Source organism: Sciurus carolinensis, chromosome 15 (assembly GCF_902686445.1).
Source record: "Sciurus carolinensis chromosome 15, mSciCar1.2, whole genome shotgun sequence".
Taxonomy (NCBI): Eukaryota; Metazoa; Chordata; class Mammalia; order Rodentia; family Sciuridae; genus Sciurus; species Sciurus carolinensis.
In genome coordinates, this window is record NC_062227.1 from 36,406,572 (window position 1) to 36,423,174 (window position 16,603).

The 16,603-nt window shown below is 38.1% G+C and overlaps 1 protein-coding gene across 1 annotated transcript in view; it reads left to right on the forward strand.

Moving 5' to 3' along the window:
- The window catches only part of Taf4b (TATA-box binding protein associated factor 4b), a 146,965-nt gene extending 130,716 nt beyond the window's left edge, over nucleotides 1–16,249 (forward strand). The window contains 1 exon segment of the mRNA XM_047525878.1: nucleotides 15,230–16,249. Within this exon segment, the coding sequence (XP_047381834.1) occupies nucleotides 15,230–15,397 (168 nt within the window). The 3' untranslated portion in view covers nucleotides 15,398–16,249.
- The last annotated feature ends 354 nt before the right edge of the window (nucleotides 16,250–16,603 follow it).

Here is a 16,603-nt window from a genome sequence, read left to right on the forward strand (position 1 = left end):
CCAAGGAGTGGGATAGCTGGGTCAAATGGTGGTTCCATTCCAAGTTTTCTAAGGAGTCTCCACACTGCTTTCCAGAGTGGCTGCACTAATTTGCAGCCCCACCAGCAATGTATGAGTGTACCTTTTTCCCCACATCCTCGCCAACACCTGTTGTTGCTTGTATTCTTGATAATCGCTATTCTAATTGGGGTGAGATGGAATCTTAGGGTGGTTTTGATTTGCATTTCTCTTATTACTAGAGATGTTGAACATTTTTCCATATGTTTGTTGATTGCTTGTAGATCTTCTTCTGTGAAGTGTCTATTCATTTCCTTAGCCCATTTGTCGATTGGATTATTTGCATTCTTTTTTTTTTTTTTTATTGTAAACAAATGGGATACATGTTGTTTCTCTGTCTGTACATGGCGTAAAGGCATACCATTTGTGTAATCATAAATTTACATAGGGTAATGTTGTTTGATTCATTCTGCCATTTTTTCCCTTCCACCCCTCCCCCCCCACCCCTCCCCTCCATCTATACAGTTCTTCCTTCCTCCATTCCTGCCCCCCCTCCCTAAACCCAACTCCAACCCCAACACTAACCCTTCCCACCCCCCATTATGTGTCATCATCCACTTATCAGCGAGATCATTCTTCCTTTGGTTTTTTGAGATTGGCTTATCTCACTTAGCATGATATTCTCCAGTTTCATCCATTTGCCTGCAAATGCCATAATTTTATCATTCTTTATGGCTGAGTAATATTCCATTGTATATATATACCACATTTTCTTTATCCATTCATCAATTGAAGGACATCTAGGTTGGTTCCACAATCTGGGTATTGTGAACTGAGCAGCTATGAACATTGATGTGGCTGTATCTCTGTAATATGCTGATTTTAAGTCCTTTGGGTACAGACCAAGGAGTGGGATAGCTGGGTCAAATGGTGGTTCCATTCCAAGTTTTCTAAGGAATCTCCACACTGCTTTCCATAGTGGCTGCACTAATTTGCAGCCCCACCAGCAATGTAAGAGTGTACCTTTCTCCCCACATCCTCTCCAACACCTGTTGTTGCTTGTATTCTTGATAATCGCCATTCTAATTGGGGTGAGATGGAATCTTAGGGTGGTTTTGATTTGCATTTCTCTTATTACTAGAGATGTTGAACATTTTTCCATATGTTTGTTGATTGTTTGTAGATCTTCTTCTGTGAAGTGTCTATTCATTTCTTTAGCCCATTTGTCAATTGGATTATTTACATTCTTGGTGTAGAGTTTTTTGAGTTCTTCATAGATTCTGGAGATTAGCGCTCTATCTGAAGTATGATTGGCAAAGATTTTCTCCCACTCTGTAGGCTCTTTCTTCGCATTGCTGATAGTTTCCTTTGCTGAGAGAAAGCTTTTTAGTTTGAATCTATCCCAGTTATTAATTCTTGCTTTTATTTCTTGTGCTATGGGAGTCCTGTTGAGGAAGTCTTGTCCTAAGCCGACATGTTGAAGCTCTGGACCTACTTTTTCTTCTATAAGATGCAAGGTCTCTGGTCTGATTCCGAGGTCCTTAATCCATTTTGAGTTTAGTTTCGTGCATGGTGAGAGATATGGGTTTAGTTTCATTCTGTTACATATGGATTTCCAATTCTCCCAGCACCATTTGTTGAAGAGGCTATCTTCTCCATTGCATATTTTTGGACCCTTTGTCTAGTATGAGAAAATTGTATTTATTTGTGTTTGTGTCCGTGTCCTCTATTCTGTACCATTGATCCACCTTTCTATTTTGGTACCAATACCATGCCGTTTTTGTTACTATTGTTTTGTAGTATAGTTGAAGATCTGGTATTGCAATACCCCCTGCTTCACTCTTTCTGCCAAGGATTGCTTTAGCAATTCTGGGTTTTTTATTCTTCCAGATGAATTTCATAATTTCTTGCTCTATTTCTGTAAGGTATATCATTGGGATTTTAATTGGAATTGCATTGAATCTGTATAGTACTTTTGGTAGTATGGCCATTTTGACAATATTAATTCTTCCTATCCAAGAACATGGGAGATCTTTCCATCTTCTGAGGTTTTCTTTAATTTCTTTCTTTAGTGTTCTGTAGTTCTCATTGTAGAGGTCTTTCACCTCTTTTGTGAGATTGATTCCCAAGTATTTTATTTTTTTCGATGCTATTGTGAATGGGGTAGTTTTCCTAATTTCTCTTTCTGAAGATTCATCACTTATGTATAAAAATGCTTTAGATTTATGTGCATTGATCTTATATCCTGCTACTTTACTGAATTCACTTATGAGATCTAAAAGTTTTCTGGTGGAATTTCCTGGTTCCTCTAAGTATATAATCATATCATCAGCAAACAGGGATAGTTTGAGTTCTTCTTTTCCTATTCGTATCCTTTTAATTTCTTTGGTCTGTCTAATTGCTCTGGCTAGAGTTTCAAGGACAATATTGAAAAGAAGTGGTGAAAGAGGGCATCCCTGCCTTGTTCCAGTTTTAAGGGGGAATGCTTTCAGTTTTTCACCATTTAGAATGATATTAGCCATGGGCTTAGCATACATGGCCTTTACAATGTTAAGGGATGTTCCCACTATCCCTATTTTTTCTAGTGTTTTGAGCATGAAGGGGTGCTGTATTTTATCAAATGCTTTTTCTGCATCTATTGAAATAATCATGTGATTCTTGACTTTTAAGTCTATTGATTTGGTGAATTACATTTATTGATTTCCTGATGTTGAACCAACCTTGCGTCCCTGGGATGATACTCACTTGATCATGGTGCACTATCTTTAATATGTTTTTGTATGCGATTTGCTAAAATTTTGTTGAGAATTTTTGTGTCGATGTTCATTGAGGATATTGGTCTGAAATTTTCTTTCCTCGATGTGTCTCTGTCTGGTTTAGGTATCAGGGTGATATTGGCTTCATAGAATGAGTTTGGGAGAGTTCCCTCCTCTTCTATTTTATGGAATACTTTGAGAAGTATTGGAATGAGCTCTTCTTTAAAGGTTTTGTAGAACTCGGCTAAAAACCCATCTGGTCCTGGACTTTTCTTTGTTGGTAGGCTTTTGATGACTTCTTCTATTTCATTACTTGAAATTGGTCTATTTAAATTGTGTATATCCTCCTTGTTCAGTTTAGGCAATTCATATGTCTCTAGAAACCTGTTGATGTCTTCGAAATTTTCTATTTTGTTGGAGTATAGATTTTCAAAATAGCTTCTAATTATGTTTTGTATTTCAGTCGTGTCTGTTGTGATATTTCCTTGTTCATTCCGAATTTTAGTGATTTGGGTTTTCTCTCGTCTTCTCTTTGTTAGTGTGGCTAAAGGTTTATCAATTTTGTTTAATTTTTCGAAGAACCAACTATTTATTTTGTCAATTTTTTGTATTGTTTCTTTTGTTTCAATTTCATTGATTTCAGCTCTGAGTTTAACTATTTCCTGTCTTCTACTACTTTTGGTGTTGGTCTGTTCTTCTTTTTCAAGGGCTTTGAGCTGTAGTGTTAGGTCATTTATTTTTTGAGTTTTACTTCTTTTATTAAATGCGCTCCATGAAATGAATTTTCCTCTAAGTACTGCTTTCATAGTGTCCCAGAGATTTTGATATGATGTTTCTTTGTTCTCATTTACCTCTAAGAATTTTTTAATTTCCTTCCTAATATCTTCTGTTATCCATTCATCATATAATAGCATATTGTTTAATCTCCAGGTGTTGGAGTAGTTTCTGTTTTTTACTCTTTCATTTATTTCTAACTTCAATCCATTATGATCTGATAGAATACAAGGTAGTGTCTCTATCTTCTTGTATTTGCTAACATTAGCTTTGTGGCATAATATATGGTCTATTTTAGAGAAGGATCCATGTGCTGCTGAGAAGAAAGTGTATTCGCTCTTGGTTGGATGGTATATTCTATAAATGTCTGTTAAGTCTAAATTATTGATTGTGTTATTGAGATCTATGGTTTCTTTGTTCAATTTTTGTTTGGAAGATCTGTCCAGTGGTGAGAGAGGCATGTTAAAATCACCTAGTATTATTGTGTTATGGTCTATTTGGTTTCTAAAATTGAGAAGGATTTGTTTAACATACATGGATGAGCCACTGTTTGGGGCATAGATGTTTATGATTGTTATATCTTGCTGATTTATGCTTCCCTTAAGCAGTATGAAATGTCCTTCTTTATCCCTTCTGACTAACATTGGCTTGAAGTCCACATTATCTGCAGTGAGGATGGATACTCCAGCTTTTTTGCTGAGTCCATGTGCATGGTATGTTTTTCCCCATCCTTTCACCTTTAGTCTGTGGGTATCTCTTTCTATGAGGTGAGTCTCTTGCAGACAACATATTGTTGGATCTTTCTTTTTAATCCAATCTGCCAGTCTATGTCTTTTGATTGATGAATTCAGGCCATTAACATTCAGGGTTATTATTGAGATATGATTTGTATTCCTGGTCATTTGGTTCATTTTTTAAATTTTATTTATTTATTTATTTTTTTGACACAACTTGGTTCCTCCTTTATTTAACAGTTCCTTTAGGATAATTCCTCCCTTTGCTGATTTGCTTCTTTGTGTTTTATCTCTTCCTCATGGAATATTTTGCTGAGAATGTTCTGTAATGCTGGCTTTCTTTTTGTAAATTCTTTTAGCTTTTGTTTATCATGGAATGATTTTATTTCATCATCAAATTTGAAGGTAAGTTTTGCTGGGTATAAGATTCTTGGTTGGCATGCATTTTCTTTCAGAGCTTGAAAAATGTTGTTCCAGGCCCTTCTAGCTTTTAGGGTCTGGATTGAAAAATCTGCTGATATACATATTGGTTTCCCCTGAATGTAATTTGGTTCTTTTCTCTCACAGCCTTTAAAATTCTGTCTTTATTTTGTATGTTAGGTATTTTCATTATAATGTGCCTTGGTGTGGGTCTGTTGTAATTTTGTGTATTTGGAGTCCTGTAAACCTCTTGAACTTGATTTTCCATTTCATTCTTCAGATTTGGGGAATTTTCTGATATTATTTCATTGAATAGATTGTGCATTCCTTTGGCTTGTTTCTCTAAGCCTTCCTCAATCCCAATAATTCTCAAATTTGGCCTTTTCATGATATCCCATAGTTCTTGGAGATTCTGTTCATGATTTCTTACCATCTTCTCTGTTTGTTCAACTTTGTTTTCAAGGTTAAATATTTTCTCTTCAATATCTGAGGTTCTGTTTTCCAGGTGCTCTATCCTATTGGTTGTGCTTTCTATGGAGTTCTTAATTTGGTTTATTGTTTCCTTCATTTCAAGGATTTCTGTTTGGTTTTTTTTCAATATCTCTAACTCTTTATTGAAATGATCTTTTGCTTCCTGTATTTGCTCTTTTAACTGTCAATTGGTGCTATCATTCAATGCCTGCATTTGCTCTTTCATCTCATCATTCAATGCCTGCATTTCCTCTTTCATCTCATCATTCAATGCCTGCATTTGGTCTTTCATCTCATCGTTTGCTTCTCTGATCATTTTAATTATGTACATTCTGAACTCCCTTTATGTCATTTCTTCTGCCATGCTGTTGTTGGATTTTATTGATGTAACATCTAGATTTGTTTGGGGCATTTTCTTCCCTTGTTTTCTCATATTGTTCAGGAATCAGTGGGTCATTAAGATATTGCAGATTTCCTCTATCGACTTATAATGTCCCTGAAGATTGCTAGTATATCCCCTCTTATCCTTCAGTAGCCTGAAGTCTTGGAGGAGGTTGATAATGCGGTGCTCCACGAAGAAGCTGCCTCTCTAGGGATGGTAACCCTCAAGTGGGGTATATTCCCTGCTAGTGGGCAGAGGTGCCACCACTTGTTGACCAATGGTCATCCAAAGGGGAACTAGGCTGCGGGCTGAGGCATGGCCTGTTTGTTCCTGTGTCTCTGGTTTTACCGACCTTGTGGGAAAACCTCACCTGGCGGGGAAGACTCACCCAGAGGGGAGGTCTCGCTGGTCAGTTCCCCTCCTAGAGGTTCCCCTCAATCTACAACTACCACCTGGGCTGGGCTGTCTTCCTCTGCAACGTTTCCAGGGGCCCGGACCTACCTCCTGGGCCTGGGAGCCTCACCCTTCGCAGATGAGTCCCCTTAGGCTGCCTCTCCTCAGAGAATCTGCCCGCAGTCCTGGAAACTTTGCTCCGCCCCAGGGGTGTCTCTGTGCGGCTCTTCCACCAAGAAGCCGATCCTGGGACCCTGCTCTGCACCTAATCGCCTGGCTATGCGGCCCCTCCTCTGAGCTGCCACCTGGAGCCCCGTACAATAGCTCCGAGACCCAGAGACCCACCACACACCTCCTCCTCCGGACAGCCGCCCGGTTTCCGATGCAGTCACTAGGAGTCCAAGCAACTCACTTCGCGTCTCCTCCTCCCGCCAACCGCCCGTAGCCCTAGGCAGTCACTCCGAGTCCAAGTGACCCACCCTGTTCCTCCTCCTCCTTGGGGTAGCCCCCTGGGTGTTCAGGAGTGGTTGCTCCGAGACCAAGCGACCCACTGCGCTCCTCCTCCAGGCAGGCCACTGGTGTTTAGGAGCGGTCGCTTTGAGTCCAAACAACTCACCACTCACCTCCTCCTCTGGCAACCGCCTGTGGCTCTGATGCAGTCACTCCTAGACCAAGCGACCCGCCACGCTTCTCCTCTTCCTCCGGGCAACCCCCCGGTGTTCAGAAGTGGTCGTTCTGAGTCCAAACAGGTCGCCACGCAGCTCCTCCTCAGGCAGCCGCCCGGAGCCCCACTGGTTGCTCCAAGTCCAAGCGCTGTGCTGAGCCGCCTCCTCTACCATGATCCCAGTTGTCCGTGTTTACCGCTCCAGCGGGGGGAGGGGCGTATCACCGGGCAACTCTACTTCACAAAGTTCCCTGCGTTCCGGGGCTACCGCCCCATCCGGGACGCCTCCCCAAAGGGAGAGTCTCACCCGGCGGCTTTGAGTTGGTCCCAAGTCTCTCACTATCTCCTCTTTTGAATCCTGTGTCCTAGAGCATGAAATGCTAGTCTGCCATCTTGAAAGCTCTTTTTTTTTTTTTTTTTTTTTTTTTTTTGAGGCTACTGTGAATGGAATTGTTTTCCTCATTTTTTCCTTAGCAGGTTCATTGTTGGCATAGGAAAGACATTGATTTTTGTATGTTGATTTTGTAACCTGCTACTTTGCCATATTTGTTTATTAACTCAAGCAGTACTTTGGTAGAGTTTTCTGGATCTTCTAGTTATAGGATCATATCTTCTGCAAACAGTGATAATTTAAGTTCTTAATTTCTGATTGTTATCTCTTGTATTTCCTTCTCTTGACTAATTGCTCTTACTAGAATTTCTAGTGCTGTATTAAATAGGAGTGGTGAGAGTGGACCTTCTTTCTTTTTCTAGATTTTAAAGTAAATACTTTCAGTTTTTCCTCATTTACTGTGAGATTGACTTTGGGTTTTTCATTGTATAGCTAGCCTTTATGATGTTAAGGTATGTTCTTTCTATTCCCTGGTTTCTTCAGTGATTTTTATCATGAATGGGTGCTGAATTTTGTTGAAGACCTTCTTTGCATCTATTGAGATGATTAAGTGATTTTTGTCCTTAATTCTGTTTATGTGATGAATTACATTTATTGATTTGCATATGTTAAGCCATCCTTGCAACTCTAGGATAAAACCAATTTGGTCATGATACACCATCTTTTTAATATGTTGTTGAATAAGATTTACTAATATTTTGTCAAGAATTTTTGCATCTAAACTGGGCAGCAGCTCATGCTTATAATTTCAGTGACTTGGGAGGCTGAGTTAGGAGTATTGCAAATTCAAAGCCAGCCTCAGCAACTCAAAATGAAAAATAGAAAAGACTGGGGATGTGGCTCACTTGTTATGTGTCCCTGGGTTCAATCCCTGATAACAAAACAAACAAACAAAAACAAAGTATTTTTGCATTTAAGTTCATCAGGGATATTTGTCTGTAGTTTTCTTTCCTTGGTATATTCTCGTCTGGTTTTGGTATGAATTTGATACTGGCTTCATAGAATGAATTTGAAAGTGTTCTATCCTTTTTATTTAATGGAATAATTTTAGAAGTATTAACATTAGTTTTTGTTTGAAGATCTGATAGAATTCTTCTGAGAATTCCTATTTATCTTCTATTTGTCCCTTCTTGTTTTAGTTTCTCCTGTGTTTTCATCTTTTAAGTTAATCAAGTAATAATTTTAGTATTCCAGTCTATATCCTTCATTGCCTTTTTAGCTGTACCTCTTTTTATTTCTTAATGATTGTTGTATCTTTCTGTTTAAAGATTAGGTATGTATCTGTAACTGAGTAGTTAATATTGAATTAATGCTATTCCGTGTAATGTAAGAGCCTTGTGAACCATATAATCCTGTTACTCACACACCCCTACCCTTTGTGCTATTGCTATCACCTATTTTACTTCTAAGTATGTTCTAATATTTATAATAAATTATATTACTTGATCATACATCTTTTAAAGAATTTGTGAAAAGAACAACAATGGGTTTAAAAACTGGTATTTACCATTTCTATGCCTTTGGTTTCTAATGTAAATTCTTACTTTTTTCTAGTAACATTTGCTGTCAGCCTGTCTACAACTCAACAACTCTGGAATTACAAGAGTTCTAAACCAAACTGTCATTATATTTAAAAATATTGATGAATCTACCTTTAGTTGTGAGGCACAGCAACCCTTACTGATATTGTAGCCTTTTTAAAAATTCACAGCCTCTTCAAGCATAAAAGCAAAGCTTTTTAAAATATATGTTTTAGTTGTAGATGGACACAATACCTTTATTTTTATTTATGTATTTATATGTGGTGATGAGGATTGAACCCAGTGCCTCACACATTCTAGGCAAATGTTCTACCACTGGGCTACAACCCCAGCCCCCCAAAGCTGGTTTTTAAAGAAAAATGCTTAATTGGCAGTCCTTTGAAGAAATTTTAACAAAGTAGTTGGTCAGACTGATCTCTGGGCATAGTTTATATGAGTTTTCAAAGAATTTTGTAATGCTCTTCACATGGTCATCCTACAAACATTGACTAGATACCGCCTAAGTGATAGTACAATATTCTTGGGTGCAAAATCTTTCACTTCTAGCGAGTGGTAAGTTAGACGCAATTGCATTGCCCTGAAGACATGTAATGGTAGGGAATACAAGGTATCACCAGAGTGCAAAGAAGTTGTGCCTTGTCTACACCCGGAGTAAGTTTGTGCTTGCAGGCTTTGGGGAAATGTGATGTCTGAGTTGAATCCTGAAGAATTTAGGTGAGGCGATTTGAGGATAGTGTCGGGGAATGGGGTCCTAGGAAGAGAGAATGCAAAGATGCAGTTAGTTGTCTAGATAAAAGAGCAAAAATCATTTCTGTGATCAGTAGCTTGGGACAGGAAGAAAGGAATGAAAGCAGAAACTCGGGGGAGAGGCTTTCGTGTTCTCATGTCTGACCGTGTCTGTCATGTGCTGGTATTTAGTCTTGGTTAGGTAGGAGATTTTTTTTCCAGTGGAGCATTTTAAGCAGAAAAACAATATTGTTGGATAATTTATTATTTTAGAAAGATCATTCACATTGCAGTGTAAGTAATATTAATTAATACCAAATATAGAGGGAGTCTTTTTGAAGATTGTTGAAGTAATCTAGGCAGGAGATACTGGAAGTGAAAATGTAGGAAGAAATAGATGATTTCAACACTGTTGAGGTAGAATTGTTAAGTGTCAGGTAGGGGTGAGCATGTCATCAAGTTTTCTGGCTTGAGCATTGCATATATATGTATTACCATTCCTTAAAATAAAGAGGAGAAAAGGAAGTTTCAAAACATGTTGAATTTGGAATACCTGTAGCACATTATGTTGGAAACTTCATCAGAAAATTGAACAATAGGAAATTTAAGAGCATGTTCTGTTTGAGATCAGGATTTTGGATTGGTCATTAGCATACAACAGCTAGTAATAGCCATCTTTCTCACAATTACAGAACTAGAATTAGAACTCAAAGCCCATGGTTCCTTGTTACATGAGTCTTTTTACTTCTGTAAAAGTCTCTTGAAATATGGATACTTAGGAGTAACAAAATTCTAGGGCATAAATTACCATGCAGTATTGTCTGTATTCTGAAATAAGGAGTAAAATGAAGGTGAATAAAGTGAGATCAAAATTGCTTCAAAAGTTTCTGCTTATTGACCAGCAGAGGGCAGTCAATATTGGAGCTCAGTAGTTTCAGCTCTGCAGTCTCGAGTCCTAGAGAGCTCAGTCTTTGGAATATGTATTTTCAGTGTTCACATTCCATTAGATCTGGCATCCAGATCTTTTACTCATTGTTACTTCTAAGTCATATGTTCAATTTTTGTTCTGGTTCTGTATCTTTATTCTAGTCCCTATTTCCCATGCCCAGTTCTTATCCTCCTTAAAGTTTAAGAGCTGTCTGGTGGCATTGGGTTGGGACATAGTATAAATTGGATGGCAAGTTTGAGAAATGTAGTGAATTTTTGCCTTTCAGTTCCTGTATTTTAAATGCCCCAGGTTTTGTTGTTGGTTAACTATTAAAATTCCAGGATACATTTGTTTTCTTAGTCTTATTCAGAGAATAGAATGAAATGGGTTGACTTTTAGCTTCTAGATACACTATTGATAAGGCTCTGGAAACTGAAAACAGCAAGCACTTCCATTATGTGATTGGAGGGGTGTAAGAAAAGCTTTCTGCCCCTGGATATATCGTTCATTCACGTGCCACTTGTCTAAAATGCCCCTTTGTCTACTTTTTAGCTTTAAGCACTCAAGGTTCCACTAAAATTCACTGAGAGAAACAAGATAAGTGTGACAGCATGAATTCTTTTTCTTACATTAGCAAGAACTTGAAAGAGGAGGATGTGGGCAGAAAAATCTAACCAGTTTTAACTAGAGGATGGGAGAAAAGACCTGGAATTAGAATCACACTCTTTCCTGTGACTTTCAGTACCTCCCAGCTGACTGATGAATTCATTATGATTGTTAAGGACCAACATTTATACAGAATACTGTGCGCCAAGCACTGTTCTCATTTATTCTTCAAGCTGACCTTATGAGACAATTGCTGTAACTGTCCCTAGTTTACAGATTAGGAAACTGAGGCACAGAGAAGTTGTTAGTCTGTGATTGCTTATGGAATTGAAAACTGGCATTTACCACTGTGCTGACCAGCACGGGTTTGTGCCCAGTAACTCAGATAATTTTGCATGGAATCAGAGCATGGGCAAGCATGAAGCTAGGTTACCTGGGATAGTGACACTTGGAAACAGAGACCCATGTGAAGTCAGAGGACCTCAGCAGGATTCATGAGGCCACTGGATTCATAAAGCTGTTGTTCCTGCTATTTAGTGTAGCAATCACCTAACCTTAAGGAATGTGGGAAAAGAAATAGAAAAGCTTTTAAAGGTTTTACTTCACAACACTTGCTCTCTTATATTGAGGAGGTAAAATTTTGAATGACTGATTATATTTAGTTACTGAATGTCATTCATACAACAGTATGATTTCTCTGAAATTGGTAACTTATTCAGGCTTTTCTCATAAGAGCAAAAGAGTTCTTCAAAAGTTGTATTATAAAAATAGAAACTTTGGTGTTAGAATTTAACAAATCAACATAGGCTAATTAACTCCATTGATCTGGCAGTTTTCGAGTATGTTAACATTTATGTTTGTTTAGGCTTCCTAGGATAGTTATCTACTAGGTCAAAGAACTATTTCTTTCATCCTCCTTTTTACCCTCTTTCCATCCAGGTGAAGAATTCAGATTAAGGGATATCCTCACGTAGAAAGTTGAGTGGGGAGAGCCCTCTATTTCAGAAATAAGCTTTGAATGGTTATAGGAGCCTGTTTTTCTTTCTCACAAACTCAGTCCTTATATGTTAGTGTTCTTTGGCGTCGACAGTGTAGTATGACCACAAGTCAGATATAGACAACTTTGGGGAGGAAGATTAAAACTACTGGCAGAAAGGCATGTTTGGTGTTTAGCTCTAAGTTATCAGTGCACACTCCACTCCTTTCTCTGGATAATTGAGTGGTAACTGATTTTTCTGGGAATATCATTGTAAAACTAACAGATAAGAATTGTATCCTCTGCGGATCATAAGCAAGGGTAATAAAAATGCTAGATGTATATTTTGTATACAAGTTCTAGAAAGAGTAACTTTCTAAGTCAGTCACTATTTGGGGAAGAGAATGCTATCACCTTTGTAAAGTTGTGAATTATGAAAGATATTTCTGTGGGTTACTGAATGTCCCTTGGGGTTTGTTTCATTTATAATTTTGCCTCGGGCCTTCTGCTGCATCCTGTTGGAATGACCTCCTTTTCAACCCCGTGTTGGCAGCTGTAATATGGCTCTTTCCCCTGGATCCTTCAGGCTTGTCACATGACAGACGTGAACTGTGACCCCTTTGTTCCTTACCCCAGATGATTGGGGGTGATTTTTTAAAAATGCAAAACAATTTTTGTCTTATTTTCTTTCTTATTTCCCCTTTTCCTCTCCTCTTAATTTCCTATCAAGATAAGATTGTTTTGTAGCACTTTAATTTTTTATGAAAATAGACATTGATGCAGACAGTAAGCAAATCATAAGCTCACAGAATTTTTCAACATGAATACACCCACATGGATAGTAGTTGGATCAAGAGAGAAACATCACCAGAACTTGAGAAGACCCCTGTCCCCTCTAGTCACTCCTTAGTTCCCCCATGGGATTCACCGTTGGGATGTTTATAGCTTTGTCTGTTTGAAGACTTTGTAGAAATGGAATCATACAATATATGTGTCTGGGTTCTTTCATTTAACATTTTTGTGAGATTCATTCATGTTACCCACTTGTTATTGCTGTATAATGTTCCATGGTGTGAACATTCTACAATTTATTCCACTTATATTAAGTATTGGGGTTGTTTCTATTGGGCTATTGTGATTAGTAGCTCTGAACATTCTTGTGCATGACTTTTGGTTAAAATATGACACATTCCTGGGTATTTACATAGAAATGGAATTGCTGTGACATAGTATCCATCTAGGCATTTAATTGAAAAATTCATATAAAACACTAAATTGATTTAAGGTAAACTCTTGGTAAGAAACATTTTTTGAAAAGTATAGATTTAACTTTAGCATAATATGTATGATTTGTGACTAAAGAATGTGCCTCTAGTAAAATATACTATAGTTTTAAACAGATAACTCCTACAAACAACAAAATTACCTCTTGCTGCCAATGACACATTTTACTAATTTTTCTTCCTAATGTGTACTTTTTATTCAGTTTTTCAAAAGTGAATTGGTAGGCCTATTCTGCAAAGATCTTGGATGGTAATAATTTATAGTAGTTAAGGTGACATCCAAGTTATACCCGCTCTGATTGGTGATGCCTGAAGAGAATGACATGCTAATGCTGAACTTCCATGCTTAGCCAAAGGCGCAGGGGTTGACATTTGAATGTGTGCAGGGTTTGTTCTTTACCAAGAACCCTGCAGAAATCTCTGTACTGGTCTCCAGAATAGGTAGTCCACCAACTGGATGGTAGAGAACAACCTTTCTCCTCTCCTCCTCCTCTTCTTCCTTTCCTCCTCCTCCTCTTCTTCCTTTCCTTCTCCTCCTCTTCATCCTTTTCTTCCTCTTCTCCTTCCTCCTCTTCTTCTTTTCTTTTTTTTTTTTTGTCTCTCAAAAAAAAAATTAAAATTTTTAAATAGGGTTTGGGTAATTAAGCCAAGGAAATTTCTACTAACATTTCTTAAAGCAAAGCAGTTACGTGATAATGATACCCAGAGAAAACAAAAATTGCTGCTAGAATTGGAATAGAATCCCATCTTTGATCTGCTGTTTGGGGTGTCTTTGCTCTTTCTCCGTGTGCTCCATTATGACAAGTACCCTACCTTTTCTAAAATATGGGCTTTCTGAAATTTGTTCCATAATTTCTTGTAAATGAGTTTAACCTAATGAGTGTAGAAATACAATTGTGATATCCTATCTCTCAAAAACTGAATAATAACCTTTTACGGAAATGTTACCTGACCATCAGATAAAGTGCCCCCCAAGTCATGCTGTGAACGTGCATGGAATTAAATTGACTACTACTGACACTGGTGATTTGGAGACCCTAAAGAATTTCCCTACCCTTCCTCAAAACACAACAAATGTGGAGGGAATAATTAATTAAAATTTGATGGTTATAAAAGGATAGTAAGAGAACTAAAATTTGCTTCCTGTTTGTTAAATGTCTGTCCTGTATAATAAGTCTTGAGTGGATAAAGGAGAGTTGCCAAGTCTGTGGAGATGTTTTTTGAAACAAGTATGGTAAATGAAAGAATAAGAGCTTTCACTTTTACAGAATTATCCTTTGAGAATTGTTTTTCATTGCTTCCAATTTTGTTTTAACATATTACTATATAGACATTATTATTTACAAACTGTCTTAATACAACAGGAATGTTGTTTCATTAATTCTTTTTAATGACGTTTGGAACTCACATTGGTTGTTCTGGGTTTTTTGTTGTTGTTCTTATTGTTGTTTGCTTGATTTTTTGGTTCTGTTTTGAATCAGCAAATTCAATATTATTGAATAATCTGTGTTGTTTTTTGTACTTCGAGAAACCTTAAAGGTAACAAAAATGATAGTCACTGTCCTCAGAAAGCTTCTGGTCTTGGATCGGGGATATGGCTTAGTTGGTAGAGTGCTGGCCTCACAAGCACTAGACCCTGGGTTCAATCCCCAGCACCACAAAAAAAAAAAAAGAAAGCTTCTGGTCTTGAGGGTGTGTGATGGTGATATACAAATTATTGTCATACAGTGTAAAGTAACTGATACAAGCAAGGGGATAGACCCATTTGAAACTGAGCCTTATTTTTACTTTCACTATTGACATCCAAAAGACTACACATATTTACAGTGTTCAATCTGATAGTTTTTTATGAAATCATCCTCACAATCAAAATAATGAACACTTCCATCACTTTGAGAAATTTTATGTAAGATCTTTAAAGTAGAAAGTCTAGACTGGAGGATATAGGAGCAAAGGAGGGCCTGGAAGTAGAGAAAGTATCCAGAAGCTGTTGCCAGGGTCCAGATGAGAGAATGAGGTCATGGGAGAGAGGTGGGTGGCCTTTTCAGACTGGTCTGCTGGGGAACAGGGTTGAGTCTTTATCATGCCATGATCTCCAGGACCCAGAGGATAGCAGGCTGGAATCGATAGACTTTTCCTTATGAAAGATTCCTTATTTTAAACTGCTTTTCCTTTCATTCTGTTTAGGGCTTAAAAGACAGCCTTCTTGCTTCTGGGGCATCAAGCCTGACAGCTACCAAACAGTTGCTTCGTCCAAGAATCACGAGAGTCTGCCTCAGGGACTTGATATTCTGTATGGAACAGGAAAAGGAGATGAAGTATTCTCGAGCTCTGTACCTTGCCCTTCTGAAGTGACCACTTCCATCCAGACCCTTGCTATTTACTGCCAAAGAAGACAAAAAGAGCATTGTTGCACTGTCCTGAAATCTCTGTTTCTGGAAAGTTAGTCGCCAGTGTGAAAGACCATTGTTTACAGTTAGAAGTTTTTACTAAATCTTACCTGTACATCTCATGGGGTTCTTACAGCTTAGAATTCAGCTTGATCTTCTGAAAAGCAGTTGTGAAGTACACTTTATCTGCTCACCTGTAAGTTTAATTATAGCAAGTTAAGACTCTGTTTGTTATGATCTGCTTTGTTTGCCAAACTGTAACCATGAGGTGTCTTTCCCTTAGTACCCCCTGCATTGGAGATGTGGGAGAAGAGTTACCACTTACCATGAAAAAGTATTTTAGCCTGTCTCAAAGTGTTAGGTTTTCTAGGCTGGAATCAGAAGCTGCTCAGCTAACTATGACAATTACCTTCTCTAGTTGAAGGTGACAGGCCACAGAATAAGCCAGTGGTAACTTGGGTTGACTGAGCCCCACTGTTGTCCAAATGAGACAAATGGGGACAGGTTGTGCCTGAGGTTGCTAATTCTCTGACTAATCTCACTCTGCACTGCTTCTGAAACCAAGCTGGGAGAGATCCTTGTCAGGGAAACCTTGAAGCTGCTGCTTATGGACCCTGCTGAAAAATGGAAAAGGTGGGAAGTACTGGAAGAAACAAAGAGGAAAATGGGATCATAAGACAAGAAGTGTGCTGCCTGTGCCCATGGAGGGAGGGGTGGAATTGGAACTCCAAAGAAACTGGTACAGGGGCTGGGAGATAGCTCAGTCGGTAGAGTGCTTGCCTTGCAAGCACAAGGCCCTGGGTTCGATCCCCAGCACCCAAAAAAAAAAAAAAAAAAAAGAAACTGGTACAAGTTCTGTTGATGGGGGAGAAAATCACAGTCTAACCCAAAAGGAAAATGGTTATCAAACATTTTCAAAATTACAGTATTTCAAAAGGATTTTTTTCTGTATTGTTTTAAAACCCAAGAAGATGATTTTTGTAATTCCTTCTCTTGTAAAATCTTTTAGTTAAATCTTTTAGTAAAATTTTTAAGTTTTAAGCATCTTGGTACATTTAGAACATCCTAATTGATGATGAGAAATTTTAAACAAAAAACTCCCTTTTGAATTCTGTACTTAAAAGGTACTGTCAGTACATCACTCTTGGGATTCTGGCGCTAAATGTGAGAA